Below are 17,755 nucleotides of genomic sequence, written 5' to 3' on the forward strand. Positions count from 1 at the left end.
GTTGATGACTTTTTAAGTGTGAAACAATTATTACCCGGAATATGAAGACTATGTGCAGAAAATTGTTTTTAATAAAATGTGTTTTACACTGCTTATCATTGATGGGTGTGTCACGCAATGGTGAGAGTGCCAGTGGGATACATGCAACTTGCTGTGGCCTTCTTTTAAATGCAATTAACAAAGTACAAATCTAATTGGGAGAAAATTGTCACCCCATGGGATCTATGCCATGGTCAAAAGGAATGAAAAGTCAGCATTTTGTCCCCAATGTTTCAAAGATTTCCAAAGAGGACTCCCTGGACACCACTCCCCCTCTCCCATAACTATCACCTCTCGGTCTCAGTGCTTTGAGCCTAAGATTGTGCTGCTATGGAACATTAGCTTGGAAGGGAGATCTCCCTTCTCGCCTTGCATTTCACTTGGTACATCTCGGGTAACATTCCATTGAGGAAGTATCAAAGAAACTGTTAAAGGAAAGGAACACTGAGAATACGACAATCAATTCACCCCTCTCTTCCACTGTGCCTTTCCCCAAAACGAACCCTGACTTGTATAACAATGTGAACTGGAGAGTTCATAGAATATGACACCCTATGCAGTGTTAAAGTATATACAGGAGTGCCTTGCCATTCGCGAGGGTTACAGTCTTGAAAATCCCTGTTAACCGCAAAAGCACAAACTTAGGGAGTGATGGGGAAAATAGGATTATGGACTTCAACTTTAAAATTTGTCCAAACTGTACCCTTAATTAACACGTTTGTGCATTGTTTTTGTGTTGTTTAATTTCATGAATTAAAGAGTTATTAAGAACATAAAGCAAAGTATTTTTTTCCGATATTAAAAACATTTTTTGAAGTTAATTTCTTGAGTTGTCATTATTATTTTGTATGCAGCCTGTGGCTGCTGGTTGCATCATTGCTGGGAGCACAGCTATGCCACTGATGCAGTGCCCCCATTTCCAGTAAGCTGGCACTCATTTTGCTGACCTCAGAAGGATGACAAGCAGAGTCAACCTCACCTGGTATTAATTCAACAGCCAAGTAGGATTTGAACTCAGGATCCTGGGATCCCAAGCCCACCACCTTAACTATTAAGCCAACACCAAACATGCCCTCTCCTGCTATAGTATATCAATACATTGCATGGTTCTTGGAAGAAGTATGAAGGCAATTTGTTTTATTCAGTCATCAAGTACAATAGTACATAGTTAAATTTAAATGAAGGATTAAAGAGGTTTAAAGGTGCATGAATTTAAAAAAAATTGTGGGTTTCACCACCATTTTACCAAAATCTATGACACCACCCTGTCGAACACATTACATTAGTTATTATCCTGCCAAAACGAAGTTTTTGCAAGATATGTTAGTCAGCTTGTATGGTTTTTTTTGTTTTTTTTTGTTTGTTTGTAATCACGTATCGATCACTCTGCAGAGCACAGTTATCATTGGAAATTTTTGTAACTTCGCATATCAGAGGCCTATAGAAGTCCCTTTCAGCGCATACATTTTTCAAGGTCAAGGTCAAAGGTCTAGGTCACTTTGTTGCAAATCAGGGGAGTCGACGAAACCCTTATTTTTGAGTAATTTTGATCGGATCGTCTTCAAACTTCGTGGGAATATAGTTCATGGTCTGGCACTCAGCTGATTAATTTTTGGTGGCGATTGGCCTTGACCTTCATATGTTTTTTTGGTTTTTATCTTGCCAAAACGAAGTTTTTGCAAGATATGTTAGTCAGCTTGTATGTTTTTTGTTTGTTTGTTTGTTTGTTTGTTTGTCTGTAATCACGTATAAAAAAATTCTGCAGAGCACAGTTATCATTGGAAATTTTTGTAACTTCGAATATCAGAGGCCTATAGAGGTCCCTTTCAGTGCACAAAATTTTGAAGGTCAAGGTCACTTTGTCGCAAATCAGGGGAGTCGACGAAACCCTTATTTTTTGAGTAATTTTGATCGGATCGTCTTCAAACTTCATGGGAATATAGTTCATGGTCTGGCGCTCAGTTGATGAATTTTTGGTGGCGATTGGCCTTGACCTTCATGGTTAGCACCTAAGGTCAAACATATTTGACCCCAAGGTCAAATTTTCAAGTTTTAGGAACCATATCGTGTAGTACCTCAAATTGAACACCTCGATGAATGCTTTCTAGATATGTCAAGCTTGAGACATTATGACATCATTTGGTGACGTTATGAGGCAAACACATATTTTTCATGGTTACTCTGTAGAACGATTCTCATCGGAATCTCTCGTAGGCAGATATTCCTCAAGGAGTCACTCCTGGTGGATAGCAGCTCTGTTCACCTTAGTGTGACCTTAAAGAAGTCACACGTGGTCACCTTTTGGCAAGATACGGGTCACCCTGCGGGTGACATTGGTTTATTTGTTTGTTTGTTTGTGTCCATCATGACGTCCTTAAAAACTAAGTTTCCTGTTGGGAATGATTTTCAAATTTGTTTGACTGCCAGGCAGGCAGACGGAGTAAAATAGTTATCTCACTCCTCTTTGTGCATCAGGCTCGATCAGGATGAATTTTGAGCGACAGTATGGTAAAACGAAAGATTTGTCTTCATATTTATGTTATGTGTAGTGTGCTGTGTGGTTATGTGTTTTATGTGTGTTGTGCTGTGTGAAAGGTACAGAGTAAAGGAAGGATGGGAAAAAGGGATTAATTTGAACGGATTTTGCGAATGGGATTACTTTAAATGATAAAGGGTTATGTAATCAGTACGGGGTTTGAAAAGCATGTTCGAAGCGGCATGGCGAATAGAGGTTCAGGAGTAAAATGGCAAGGAATGGGAATGGACAATGGGTGTATGGATTGATTGATTGGAATATGGATAGAGGGATTGAAAGATGGATTGACAGAATGATTGATAGTGGTGGAATTAGTAAAAGGGGAAAGGCCAAGCTAAACCCACACAATGCATTTGTCCCCCATCCCCTGTACAACGGGTAGGAAATCTATCGAAGTCCACAGACCAGTGAAATAACTAATTCTGGGATATCCTACATGCTCATGGATGTTCTCCCATGGGGACACAATATCATGGTTTTGGGTGGGGGTGATCTGAGATGGTGAACAGCTGTTTTGAAGATCTGGATGGAAGAAATGACACCTGGAGGGGATGAGACTTGATAGAGCAGTGAAGGCATGACCAGGTATGAGATGGCTGAAGACTGATAGCTAGGTCACTGTTCAGTCAGATGGTGCATAGAGATTGCATTTACCCTTGAGCTGTCTTGTCTGAGTCTGATGCCCTACCAGACGATAAACCCGATATACATTAAGCTCTGGACTCTTCTGCTAGCATCGTTGCAGGTAGACGTTAATGCTCCTATGAAGTCTTGTGATGCAGAGTGGGCAAGTTATTGCTGGAACCCCGGCCATTGCTGGAAAATTCAAAATCCAGTTCCAGTCAAACGTCAGGCCTGAACAGCTGATTCGTGACGGATTTGAGCCAAACCCATACTATGGAACACTGCCCAACAAAAAGACTGCTCAGTCAATAATTTGTCTGCAATGGGAGAGCATCAGGCACTGTGCATGTTGGAGAGAATCGTGAATTATACTCATTTGCTTGGATTCCACTTTTTTCCATTTAGCAATTTGCAGGATAAATTATACTTTAAATCCCATCATTATGGGAAGATAATGGAGAAGAAAGATGAGGGGGGGGAGAGAAAAGGTTTGGAGAATATCAGAGTAAATGGATAAGAGGGTTGGGAGGAGAGGGGAGTTGGGGTTAACAATTCCTCCATTTTTTCACCAGTAATAAGCAGATGTCCCTGCGATTTGTGACTCCTTTGATGTCATGTGTGGCAAAGATGCAATGATTTTAATATCCATTGTTTGCATTATCCAAATGATTGTCAAGACAACAATATTACTCTGAAATGTCAAATATTTCATGATTAACATAATATTCGCTGTAGATAGAGCTACATACTGTATGTGGCCCCATTGAACATTCCTATCTGAGCTTACTGTTATTTAACACAGATGTTGAAAGCTGACATTCCTTGTTTTGCATTTGTATTTTCAGCACACAAAATGAAGATTGATGTTGGATTAGAGAAGAACATGAAAGCATCCATCAAAGAACATCAGTGCGTATGCTCCCTACATGGATCTCAGCAGCCGGCTTTGCTTCTTGTATGTTACCCTGCTCAGAATCTTGTTTGTGTTCCAGTAGGTCTGCATTAAGGACAGAGACAAGATGAGCCACTCTGTATGTTGAGCCACCCCCTGTTGCTAGGAAACTAAATTGCTCCAAGATTTGTATGCGGCCTCTGCAGTTTGTTGAAGTCAGTATAAGTCTTTCGGTGTTATCTTGGCATACAAGGCTTAAAGGTAGAAAGTTTCACTGAAATATGTGCTTTTTCATGTTTTTTCTTTACTTTGAGAAATGAGCGTTTTCAAGTGATTATGCCTTGGTTTATACCTCATTACAGGAAAAGCTCGAGATCCATTTAGGTTAGATAACGCCTTCCTCACAACAGAATATTGTGTGGAAGTTTTGGTTGCCAACTTCAAGTAATGAATATGCATGCACGTCTTTCTTCCAAAATGTTGGTTATAGGGTAAGTTGAGCAATTGAGTTGGGGCAATTTGATCCATGGCTTCACTCACCATTTATCATTATTTATTGAATAAGCTGAATTGATGTCAACAAAAGGCACCGCACTAAGTTTACCTACATGTAGGTCCTGTCATGGAAAGGCACCATACTAAGTTTAGTGCTCAATATTGTTGATGAATATTGTGCTTGTGAAAATAGTGCTTGGACAAATCCTTCAAAGATCAAGTTTCATTTATAGCAACCAAAGTAATACAATCAAAACTAGAATGTATCTCAAAATGCAAAGCCCATCTGCATCCACTTCATACTCAAACTAAACTTGATGAAAACAAGTTTTAAAAAAAAATTCTACATTTTATTCATTCATGTTCACCACAATCTCATAATAAAGGTTTGTTGAAGATTTGATGACAAAAGCTAAACTGGTAAAAATGTTACGGCCTGGACATACTATACAAACTGAATCTCAATAGTAAACAAGGATTTTGATTGAAACATTTATGGCTGGTCTTCCACTTCACCAATGACGACATCCTTACAATTCTTTAATCCCCATTGAGAGTAGAATGAGATGTGCCAAGTTTCAATTTTTTTCCAATGAGATGGTTCAGAGATATAATGTTTTAATTTTTTGTGTTTAATCCAAGTTGGCTGTCATACTAAATGACTTATGACGTCACAATTATTTAAATATTCTCCATAGGGGGGGGTCGCTCCTACCCTGAAGATTTGGTGTCAATCGGACAAGTGGTTGCTGAAAAAAAATGTTTAAAATAATCAAGAGCAAAAAAAGGCCAAAAAAGGTTTCAAGAATAACAATAATAATAATAATAATAATGAAAATTATTTCGATAAAATTATTAATTTTCCTTCTCCATATTCTCATAATAAAGCTTTTTTGAAAATTTGATGGCAAAGCTCAAATGGTAAAAAAGCTACAGCCTGGACAGACACACACAGACATACAAAAGTGATTGCAAAACCCAGTCTTCCACGCAGGGCATGGGCTAATAATTCAATATTTCTGAATAACAAAATGATGGGCAAGTTTCGGTAATGATTATAATGAGTAATCCACAACGTACTTGTATACTAAGATAAAAACTAGTCAAATCATTTCCTTATTTTTTTGCTTTTATGTTGGGTCTACTGTTCCATTTTTTTGGTTTAGAAGCATAATTGTTGGTTTGTGTTAAATAAACGTTACATATGAAAAAAATATGAAAATGCATTACCTGTTTTGAAAATTATTGTCTCTATTTCTTGTTTCAGTTGCAAAGAAAGAGAAATAGGTCAGGTCATTTACCTAAGACATATGATCATCTAACCACAAAGCACAGGAATGTTGAGCCACTGGACCAACTTTTTTTGGTGGCCCACCTTCCAAAAACTAAAAGTAATTCAGCGAATGTTTTATTAAAAAAGCATTACAAAAGCATGGACACTTTCATTTGCACCCCCACCTTCGCTTTTCATTTGCACGTCTTCACTTTAATTGTACACCCTTTCCTTTACTCTGAAGATCCAGATGTAAAAATTGGCTCATCTGACCTCGCTCTCCCCTTCCTCTGTACTAATGACTTCGACCACCGAAGGTGGGTGGAGGATGTTTTCACCACTGTCAGAATTATTTTGGCCAAGTATGTTGATCTGTTCCATTATTAATTGGCATTTTTTTGTTTTTGACAAGTTTGTTGATCGCTCTCGTTTGTTTGTCTGCTCACTTTTAATTGCCAACATGTCTCAACTTTAAACCGATCTTAATGAAGCTTCACCAGATGATGGAGTTTGTGATCCAACAAAATACTATTTATTTTTGACGACAAAAGTTCAAAAGGTCATCATAGGCCAAAGGTCAACAACAATTTCAGATTTCTAAAATCCTTAATTTTCATCCGATCAATTTAAAAGTTGAAGAGCATTTGCATACTAGGTCAACAAATTCAACCACCTATTGTTTTTGAGGTCAACGGCAAATTCCTAAAATCCTCAATTTTAATCTGATCAACTTTAAATTTGAAGAGCATTTGCATATCAGGTCACTGAATTCAACCACCTATTATTTTTGAGGTCAGCATTTGCCAAAAGGTCAGCATCGGCCAAAGGTGGAGTTTCTCGGGTGGAGTTTCTAAAATCCTCAATTTTCATCTGATTGACTTGAAATTTGAAGAAGAGTTGCATATTTGGTCATTGAATTCAACCACCAATTATTTTTGAGGTCAAATTTGTTTTCTGGATTTTGCAAGTATCGTGTCTGCCCGGCATCATCTTCTTGTTTGTTTGTTTTTGTGCAGGATATCTCAAAAAGTTGTAGACGTATTCGGATGAACTTTTGTGGGCAGGTTGGGTATCTGACAAGGACAAACTGATTCGATTTTGATGAATATCCAGATCCAGCTACAATAATTTTTGAAGTGATTTTTCACCATTGAGAGATCCAGCCAAAAACGATATGGAGCACGATATCTCAAAATGTTATTGACGAATTCGGACGAAACTTGGTGGCCAAGTTGGGTGTGTTTTCAGGAAGAAGGGATTTGATTTCAATGAAGATCCGGATTCAGATCAGATAATTTTTTCAGTGATTCTTCGCTGTTGAATGATGAGGCTAAAACCAATATATAACACGATATCTCAAAAAGTTGTGGACGGATTATGACAAAACATGGTGGATGAGCTAGTTAGGTGACAAGAACAAGCCAAATCGACTTTGGTTCAGGGCCGGATCCAGATCTTGCCTCTCAGTGAGTTTGAAATGTAATGATATTGAAGTCAAGTGATGAGACTATGTTGGCCAATGGAAACTATATCTGGCAGATTAGCCAATTATTTTCCTGAAAGTCTGACCCTCAATTAACCCTTAACCTGCCTTTTATGGGCATCAGTAAACATGAGAATAATATAATATTATTTACCAGCTTAAACAGTTCAAACATCTAATCCTATTTCTCACGCATGAAGGTAATTGTGACCATATCCATCCACTAACTGAAACTGTTTTGCAACAGAGTAATGTATATATATATATATATATATATATATATATATATATATATATATATATATATATATATATATGTAAAATAATTTATGCAAATGACAGCAGCATTATGTCAAGGGTCAGTGTGCTCCTTTCGTAAATTTTATTGTTACTCCTGACTGCAAACCTCCTTAATGGTGAGCAGCAGGGCAGAGACAATGTGTCTTGAGTGGCCAACATTCCACCGACTTGTTCCTAGATATTGAACTGTCTCGTCAAGTTAGGGGGTTCGATTACATATATTATATGTGAGGTACCTGTGCCAATGCATGGGAGGGGGCCAACATCTCAAAAAAAAAAATGTTTGCACCAATAAATTCCGTATTCCTGTGCCAGCTTCAGTCGAACATCAGGTATTAGTGCTGTGGCCATTCCCCATAAGGACCCTAAAAAGCAGGGTAACCCCTCCCCAAGGTAGAACAAACCACAACCATAATTTTTTGGTTTATTGGGATGTCTGAAGTCGGAAATGGATGGTTGTGAAAAAATATATTGGGAATAGCATGTATTTTGGTCATGATTTGTGTTAGTAGTCTCCAATAATTTGGCGAATGTTGCGAAATCCAAAAAATGACTGTTAAAGCTACAATTTTTAACCAATTTGCACAAATAAGGTATCATTTTGTAGGAAATCTGAAAGGGCAGTACATAATTAGGTTGTGACAGTATTGTTTTGCCTTAAAAAAAATATAACAGTGTGTATGTGTCAAATCCAATTCCGAGGAACAAGTTTTTAGTCCCTGTTATTTTACCAGTCCTTCTTTGCCTTTGTAGGGCAAAGAAACTTTCATCATTGAATGCAGTACAAGAAAAGCATAATGGATGGTGAACCTCCTGATAAGAAACCTCGTTTGAACACTAAACAATGTATATTGTGCTTCAAATCCCTCACAAAAGGAGGTGCTGTTATCAAGAATCCAACCCAAAATGGCCTTAGGACTATCATGAATGTATGTAAGAAATGCAAAGATGATGTCTATGAATTATTTTCACCCTTAGAAGACCAAATTCTCTCCAGCGAGATTCATGTGAGCTTCCACAAACTTTGCCGCGCAAAAAATACAAGTTCCTCAAACAATTACATATATGATGATGCCGCAGGTCCATCGGCAAGTAGTCCCTCATTGTGGAAAAGCAGTGGATCACATTCCTCCAAATGCAGTATCTGTACTCAATGCTTTGTTTGTGGCAAAGGAGACAAGAAATCAGAAAAATTGACTAATTACAATTGGAAGTGGTAAATCCACCAGACAGAGAGTTCTGGAAGCAGCCGCCAAACGAAATGATGAAGAGATTCATACTCAAATGCTTACACATTCAGACCTCTTTGCCTTTGATGTAAAGTATCATTGGAGTTGTTATGGACATTATATCAGTAATCGCAACATTAAAGCAGAATGTTCGAAGGCAGCCACATCTGATGAAGAACAGACTTGTCACGAGAAAGCATTCCACGTTGTTCAGAATGAGCTTGAGAAATCAGTGCTATCCCAAAAATTGACTGTGACAAGCCTCTCTCTCCTGAAAGAAAAGTATGTCCAAGCATTGGTTGACATAGGGGTGACTGATGCACAACAATATTCGTCCTGGAAGTTAAAGACAAAGCTAAAAAATTATTATTGAAACAGACTAATTTTCGTGGAACGCGGTGGACAATCAGACTTGGTCTGTTCAGGCAACATGACAATTGGTGATGCATTCCAACAAGCATCACACATGGAAACTGATGAAGACATTGAGTTTTCTGATTTATATTCAGCAAAAGATCAGCTTGATGAATATCAGATCTTGCATATGGCAGCAGCAATCCTGAGAAGCCATACGAGTAATACAACTGACAGTGACAACTACATATCTAGTTTTGATCTGTAGCTAGAGGAGTGTGGAAAATTTGTGCCAGATTGTCTGTATGATTTTCTATCATGGTGTGTGAGCAAACAAGCATTTGACTTTGTATCTTGCTTTGCCAATGGTGGCTCTCAAACTTGGGAGCTGAAGATCATTGCTATATGCCAAAATATCATTGCTCAGAGTCAGCAAATACGGACACCAATAAGTCTTGGCTTAGGAATCTCTGTGCATCATTTGTTTGGGATAAAGAAACTGGTTGATCATCTTCATGACTTGGGCTACTCTGTGTCCTACGATGAAGTACGGAGGTTTCTTATGTCAGTTGCACTTGACCAAAAGGGACAGACGTGTACATCCCTAGTGGACTTCAAAGTGTGAATGACCTTGTTATGGTGGATGCTGCCATTGATAATTTTGACCAAAACGAAGAGACCCTTGATGGAAATCCACAACCCATGCTATAGCTGCAGTCTTGTACAAGCGCTGCCCGATAGCTGCTTCAAAATGTCAAGTAAAACGAGTCAAGGAAAAGTCACTCTCTTCTGCCGATGCACTAACACTCGATGATGACATACGAAGGTAACAATATGTATTTCATCCATAAGCATCCAGCAGTGTGTTGCTGGGGGTGCTAAATTTACATCATTTTGCTTGGTTATTATAACAATAGTGACATAATCTTAGAATGTGTTAGTGCAATGCTTTTCTTAATGCTATTTTACCAAGTAGTGTAAGGTGTTGGTTTGCTCTACCAATGTATTTATCATTTCATGTAGTAATGAATGTAATGCTTTCCTAACATCTAGTGATCTTGTAGAATATGGTGGTGGGTTGCATGCTTGTCTTTACTGTTTTTAGGTATGTAAAACCTGCACGCAGACCTGAGCCATCAGAGGCCCACGCAAGTTACCGATGTTTGCCAGAATGCGGACAGTTACAGAGAAGCAAATCAGAAAGACCTCCGATGCAACTAGCTCGTCTACAGGAACGAGATGCAGAACAGTCAATACCAGCCTGGACTGGGTTTAACTCCATCATCTGTGCGAAGACCATGCCAGTGACTACTGTTAGATACATGCCCTTCCTAAGAGCTCCTCCGTCAGACCTCTCAACCATTTACACTATCTTATGCAAACTCGTTGATGTATCTGAAAATATTGGACAAAATCACATCTTGGTAACTGCTGATATGGCTATACATAGCAAGGCACAGGAGATCCTACGGAAAAAACCAGCATATTTAGATGGAAAGGTGACAATGCGTGTTGGTGGGATGCATACAACAATGGCTTTACTTGCTATTTTCGGCAAACTGTTTGGTGATGGTGGTCTTATGGCTTTACTAACTGAGTCATCTGTGTATGCTGAGGCAACAGCAAGACAAATGTTGCAGGGTACACAAGTATCACATGGCATACAAGGCATCAAAATTGTGTATGAGGCACTCTTCCGAACTTTCTTCAGTTCAATGTTTATGTGGTTAGAGCAATCTGGTCGATTGCTTCGCAATGCTGACACTGAAGAGAAGTTCTTTGATCTACAACATGCATGTGGTGTCAAAGACAATGCAGTTGCAATTGATATTGCCAGAGAACTGATGAACAGTCAGTTGCCAGAGGTTGCAGAAGTTATTGCAGAATTATTAGCTGTTGGTAGAGAAGAATCAGCTACATTCACATATTGGGCTGATTTTATGGAGGGTGCTTAAGTCTTGTTGCGTTTACTCAGAGCAGAGAAGGAAGGCTTGATGGAACTTCGTTTAAATGTGATTGTTGAAGCAATTGTTTGGTTTCGGGCTGCAGGCAGGCACAATTATGCAAAGTATGTCCCAATGTATGTGGCAGATATGAAACGTCTTGAGGTGAAGCATCCAGACGTCTATCGGCATATGTGTGAAGGTGGCCTAGTCGTCAGAAGGTCTGACAAGTACCGATTTAATGCTGTCAGCACCGACCAAGCACGAGAGTAGACAATTAACTGAGAAGGCAAAAGTGAAGGTGGCATTATTGGCCTTACACTTTGGAAGGGAGCGATGACCCGTTGGCTGATGACCAGACATATCACAAGTGAATATGCCAATGCCTTTCAAGTGCTATGCCATGACAAGACGGAGAGAAAGACAACACAGGGAGAATTGGGAAAGAGCCGGAAAGCAAGGGATGAATCTGATGTGCAGAATGTGGTTAATGTGATTACCAACGGTCAGAACCCATTTGATATAGAGACTGTGCTTTCAGAACTGGTAAACATCATCACAGGTCAGGTTGCGTCCCCAGAAGTAGCCAAGAATCTCACTTGATTTCTTGACGAGGGTCGTCAAAAGCACACAGAGTTCATGGAAAAGAGGCTGGCACCAGTATCTAAGTCTGTTTCATTCTGGGATCCAGAAACACGAAAGAAGATTGTGACCTTTGCAGACATGAATAAGTCCATTAACATAGATAATGACACCAAGAAGTTGATGATTGATTCAGAAGTGTTATTTAGAAGGCTTCTGGCTGTGTTAAAACAGCGAAATGTGAACATGGAAACAGTCTTACATGGAAACAGCTTGCAGTCATCCCACCTGGCTTGTTCTATGATGATGGAAACATGAGGAAGTGTGTTATTGCAGATCTAGCCAGTAAACTGGAGTCAACAACAGAGGAAATCCTTGAGCTTCCACCATTTGATGGTCAAGGGATTTACATATATGATGGGATGGCGCTTCTCCAAGGGATACATGAAACACAGTTCAACACTTTCAGGGATATTGCACAGCTTATGTTACACAAAATTGTTGCCCTGCTCAATAATTCATGGAACATCAAGTCTGTAGTCCTTGTGTTTGATCGTTATGATGTCCCCCATTCTGTCAAATATCAAGAAAGTCAATGCAGAGGTGGCACTTCTGCAGTTGCATTTCATGTAATTGCTCCAGACAGAGTTGTGCCACATTACAGGAATTTCCTAAAGAATTCTGCTCACAAGGCAAACCTTGCAGCATTCATATCACAGTCATTACTAGATGACCCACCTGGACAGATCAATGGCCAGAGTATAACTCTTGCAGGTGGATTTCCAGAAGCTGAGAGAGTTGTAACCATTGACTCAAATGGAAAAATAAATCTTCTACGGCTCTTCAGCACACAAGAAGAAGCAGACACTCGGATGCTTCTTCATGCCATTGACCGAGCATCATCTCATGAAAGGCTGATAGTGAAGTCAGATGATACAGATGTCCTAGTCTTGCTGGTTTACTATATAAATGAAGGCAAACTGCCAAAGTTAACATACATGCATTCTGGACACACTGGACAAAGAACAAATAGGGAAAGATTTATACCGGTTCATAGTATCTGTCAAAATGTAGGAGAAAATGTAGCACGTGCCTTACCATCTGCACACTCTTACTGGGTGTGATAGCACCAGTAGTCTCTATAAGATTGGCAAGAAAACAGCCTTCAGTAAGATAGTTCAATATGCAGAGGATCTTCCTGCTCTGAGCACCCTAGGCACAACTCCTGATTTGACAGAAAACCTGCAGGATGCTCGTCGGTACACATTAGCATTGTATGGAAACAAAAAGAAATCGAATCGCAACTTATGTACAACCTTAGATGAGTTACGGTATGAATTTGCTTGCAAGAGTGACAAACCTGCATTAGCATTTCCTCCAACTGAGGATGCTTTCCTTCAACATGTGTTGTGTGCCAAGTACCAGTTAACTATATGGATGCAATGTGAAGTTTCGAAACCACAACAGTTGAGCCCAATTGGTAATAGCTGGAGATGGGATGAGGACACATCTTCCATGCAACCTGTTTACTATGTGAAAGAGGCTGCACCCATTGAAGTCCGAGACCTAACTCACATGTACTGTATGGATGCTGAATGCAAGACTTCACAGAAGTGCCACTGTTTGGCATTAGGATTGCCTTGCACTGACTTCTGTTCATGTCTCGGTATAGAATGTGACAACAAACGTGAAGCCTCTGTTGCTGCAGATGAGAGTGACTTGGACAGTGACGATTTTGATTAAATCTCTTTGTGAATTTCATATTCAGGACCATTTTATGCAGAATGTTTTGTTAAATATATTTGCTAGTTTCAGTGTTAAAGCAAAAAATATTAGTATACAACAAAATGTAAGATAGCATTTCGGAATAAAATTAGTTAGTAAAATCACATTTTTTCAGTTTTGAAAACTTAATGATTCAAATTTAGCTACTGAGATGATCTGAAAGCAACATACTCTTGATTCTGTACAAAATGACATTTTAATTATGAAAATTGGTTGATAATTGAAGATTTTACAGTCATTTTTATGATTTTCCAAAACGCACAAAAATTTCAGGCACTATAATTACAAATTCCACCAAAAATACATGATATCCCCAATATATTTTTTCACAACTATCCATTTCCTACTTCAGACATCGTAATAAACCCAAAAAATATGGTTGTGCTTTGTTCTACCCTGGGGAGGGGTTACCTATTTTTTTTTCCAGCCATGCCACAACACTATATGGATAGCGGGTTCGTGAAGGACTTCAGCAATAAACTTACTGCAGCTGACCTAAATAGCAGTAAGATAGATCAAAAATTAATATCACAATTGTATTGAGAAATTTATGACTCTTTCCACCCACCTTAGAATGGATAAATGCGGGTCGTTCAGGTGGAAACTCGAAATCACAATCGTATTGAGATATTATCAAACCGGTGAATGTTCCTGCTTAACCCATGATTGTGTTTACTTCCAAATTGGGAGAAGTTTCATACATATCGAAAGGCAAAATCATAATTTTATTGAGGTATTTATGAAACATCCCACTCACTTTAGGACATCCACTGGGACCCCAAAACGTTCTACAGAAGGTTTGATGGGAAAAGCCCTAAAACTGAGGGAGTAGTTCAAGTACAGACAGACAGACACTCCTGCTTTGAAATATATATAAATATATGTATATAAAAATATATGTAAAAAAATATATGCATATACGTATAAAATATATGTATATTATATATATATATATATATATATATATATATATATATATATATATATATATATATATATATATATATATATATATATATATATATACACACACACACACACACACACACACACACACACACACACACACACACACACACACACACACACACACACACACACACACACACACACACACACACACTCCTCCCATGTTCTTCCAGCCGAAGAAGCTGCATAAAGGAACCAAGAAAGGCTATCAAGGGAAGGCCTTTGCTGTTTCAAAACCTTTCGAGAGTTTCTCCACAGGTGTAAAGACATTCCCAAAGAGTACACACATGATAATCCCAGTGCTACACACCCCCTCAGCTGCCGGACCGGTTTCATCACTTATTAGCGAATCATCAGCAACAGTGCAGACAGAAATGCATACCAACGAAGCTCCCAAGCATGCACCACGTGCAAATGGCAAAAGCAGTCAATATACTCTCACAAAAAAAGACACTCTCACATCTCTAACCTGTGAATGGAGGAAACAACAAATTAGCTTTCACCCAATTCATCCAGGTGGCTGGGATTATGTAAATAAAGACTCGGCCACTCGGCTACCTCGTTGGCGTCGTAAGGTGCATCTTGGTTACCTCGCTCCGCTCGGGTCTTATTTCATAATTTTATTTGGCTTGTTCAACAATGCCTTGAGTTCGAACAGGCCGCAATGGTTTATTAACAACAATTTTTTTTTCACCTTCCTCACTTATATCATCAAATGCCTGATCGTCATACCTACGAATCGCTGGATACATTGCAATGCTTATAAACTCCCAGAGACATCAGCGGTTGTGTCTTTATTTCATTTCTGCCCATGCCATAACCTCCATAATGTCTTAAACTAAACGAAATTACAAAATTTAAGCTCCAGAATTGAATTTAGCAGTGGTTCTGAATGCTAGGGGGGAAAAAAAGTGTTAATTTGTCCAATTCGGACATTCCTTTGGTGTTTCCGGGTGCATGGACTGATGGTAATCGGTAATTTATATGACTGATCAGTATAGTCCGGGAGCCAACCGATCAAAATTAAAAAAAAATTGCCCGGTCTGCTATAAAATTTTTGTGTTGATTTTCATAAAGAGACACCCTTTGAGTATATGAAAACCAATGTTGGCAATGGTGAAACTCTTGCGCAACAACACAGTCAACACTTTTGCGAGCCCCCTCTGATAACAAAATGTTGGCAAAAGCGAAGATGTAGGATGGGGGTAGGGGTAATTCATATTGTCCTAAAATCATAACCACTAAACCTATATACACAAATGACCCCTCATATTAAAGAGGAGTTCATTTCCTATATCACAATTGGTGTAGATTTAACCTACCTTCAATTGACAAGGTTATATGTCAAACAACAAAAGATTTATGTAACTCAGAAATGCTTGACTATCAATGGGGTCAGGAACAAGAACATACTTTTTACATGCCATGGTTTTAAGGAAGATAAAATTAGAAATGGATTAACACAATATTGTGACATGAAACATCCTCTTCAGAGGAAGAGTCACTCTCTGAAACAACTCCACCACATGAACCTCTCTGACCAAGGCATATGCATGTCACTCAGCAAGGCACAGCAGCCTTTTTGCATGAACATCGTTTCAGACATTTGGATAATTTGCACATGCAAGACACCGTTTTGTCTATGTTTGGCTTGGCTGGCTTAGACATGAGAATTGGGACCAGTTTTCCATTGATAAGGGTTCTGCCAAATGTTGTGGCTGGGGGAAGTGCTCGGTCACTGAGATGTGCACGTCTATACAGAAGCAATTGATACAATGCTCTTAAAACAAGGAAGTAAAACGCATCTTCTGTTGCTGGCAGTGACCTAAGGTCTAATTTTGAAGAGACAAACATATGCTGCCTGAGGGTATCCAAACAGCTGAACCCTTTTTGGCCATGCAGAGCAGTCCAGTATACTCTGGCCTCATCAATGACACATTCTGTTGCTGCCATTTCACTATCTCTTCCAAAATCAACAAGGTGGGGAAGGTTTCCTATCAGTCCCAGAGAAACCTGTGCCGCTCTTCTTTTCACAGGAACACAGGCATCATCCCAACTGACTGGAAGAGGGGCCTTGTTGTCCCTCTCTGGAAAGGGAAGGGTGATCGCCAAGACTGCAAAAACTACCGAGGGGTGACGCTGCTCTCAGTGCCGGGCAAGGTCTTTGCTCGGATAATTCTTGATAGGGTTTGCCACCATCTGCTTGAGCACCAGCGTCCAGAGCAGTCAGGCTTTACACCAAAGAGGTCAACGATTGACCGTATCCTTGCACTTCGTGTCCTCACCGAACACAGACGAGAGTTTCGGCAGGGGCTGCTTGCAGCCTATGTTGATCTCTGTAAAGCGTTCGATTCAGTGAATCGGGATGTCCTCTGGAGGATTCTTGGTCTTCTCTGGGTGCCACCAAACTGATCGATCTGATGTCTGAACTCTACTCTGGTACTGAGAGTGCTGTGAAGTGTGGTGGTACCATCTCTGACTTATTTCCAGTTGTTACTGGAGTTCGTCAGGGATGTGTACTTGCCCCCACACTTTTCAGCACTTGTATGGACTGGATTCTAGGGAGGATGTCGGAGAGATCAAGTTGCGGTGCATCGTTTGGCAATGTCAAGATCTCAGACCTTGATTTTGCAGATGATGCAGTCATCTTTGCGGAGACTTTAGACATCCTCTTGGGGGCCCTCGAGGTGCTGAATGAGGAGTCGGAGCCGTTGGGATTACGGATTTCTTGGGTCAAAACTAAGATCCAGGCTTTCGGTGACATCTTGGATGCTGCTGTCCTGTCTGTGTCTGTTTGTGGTGAGGATGTTGAGGTCGTGGAGAGATTCACTTACCTTGGCAGTGATATTCATGTCTCCGCAGGTTGTGAGCCGGAGGTCAATAGACGTCTGGGTCGGGCCTGGGGAGTCATGGATTCACTGGATCATGGGGTGTGGCGCTGCCGGTACCTGTGCGGGAGGACGAAAGTCTGAGTCTTCAGGTCCTTGGTACTTCCAGTCTTGCTCTATGGGTGCGAGACTTGGACTTTGACCAAGGATCTGAGACGGAGACTTAATTCCTTTGGTACCAGGTCTCTTCGGAGAATCCTTGGCTATCACTGGTCGGATTTTGTGTCCAACGAGCGGTTGCTGAGAGAGACTCGGATGAGATTTGTTACCTGCATAGTCCGTGAGCGTCAGCTGCGGCTGTATGGACATGTGGCTCGTTTTCCTGACGCTGATCCTGCTCACCAGATTCTCTCAGCGAGGGAG

General features: G+C 39.9%; 1 protein-coding gene across 2 annotated transcripts in view; it reads left to right on the forward strand.

Moving 5' to 3' along the window:
- Window positions 1–5,812, forward strand: part of LOC147024676 (uncharacterized) — an 80,765-nt gene extending 74,953 nt beyond the window's left edge. Inside the window, exon 3 of one of the 2 annotated variants that reach the window (XM_085884804.1) lies at window positions 4,045–5,812. In XM_085884804.1, the coding sequence (XP_085740930.1) occupies window positions 4,045–4,205 (161 nt within the window). In that variant the 3' untranslated portion in view covers window positions 4,206–5,812. The remainder of the gene's footprint in view (window positions 1–4,044) is intronic. The other variant, XM_085884805.1, reaches the window with a different exon arrangement.
- Window positions 5,813–17,755: the final 11,943 nt, after the last annotated feature.

The sequence above is a fragment of the Eptatretus burgeri genome, chromosome 6 (assembly GCF_056783735.1).
Source record: "Eptatretus burgeri isolate ZD-2024b chromosome 6, Ebu_testis_v1, whole genome shotgun sequence".
Lineage (NCBI taxonomy): Eukaryota > Metazoa > Chordata > Myxini > Myxiniformes > Myxinidae > Eptatretus > Eptatretus burgeri.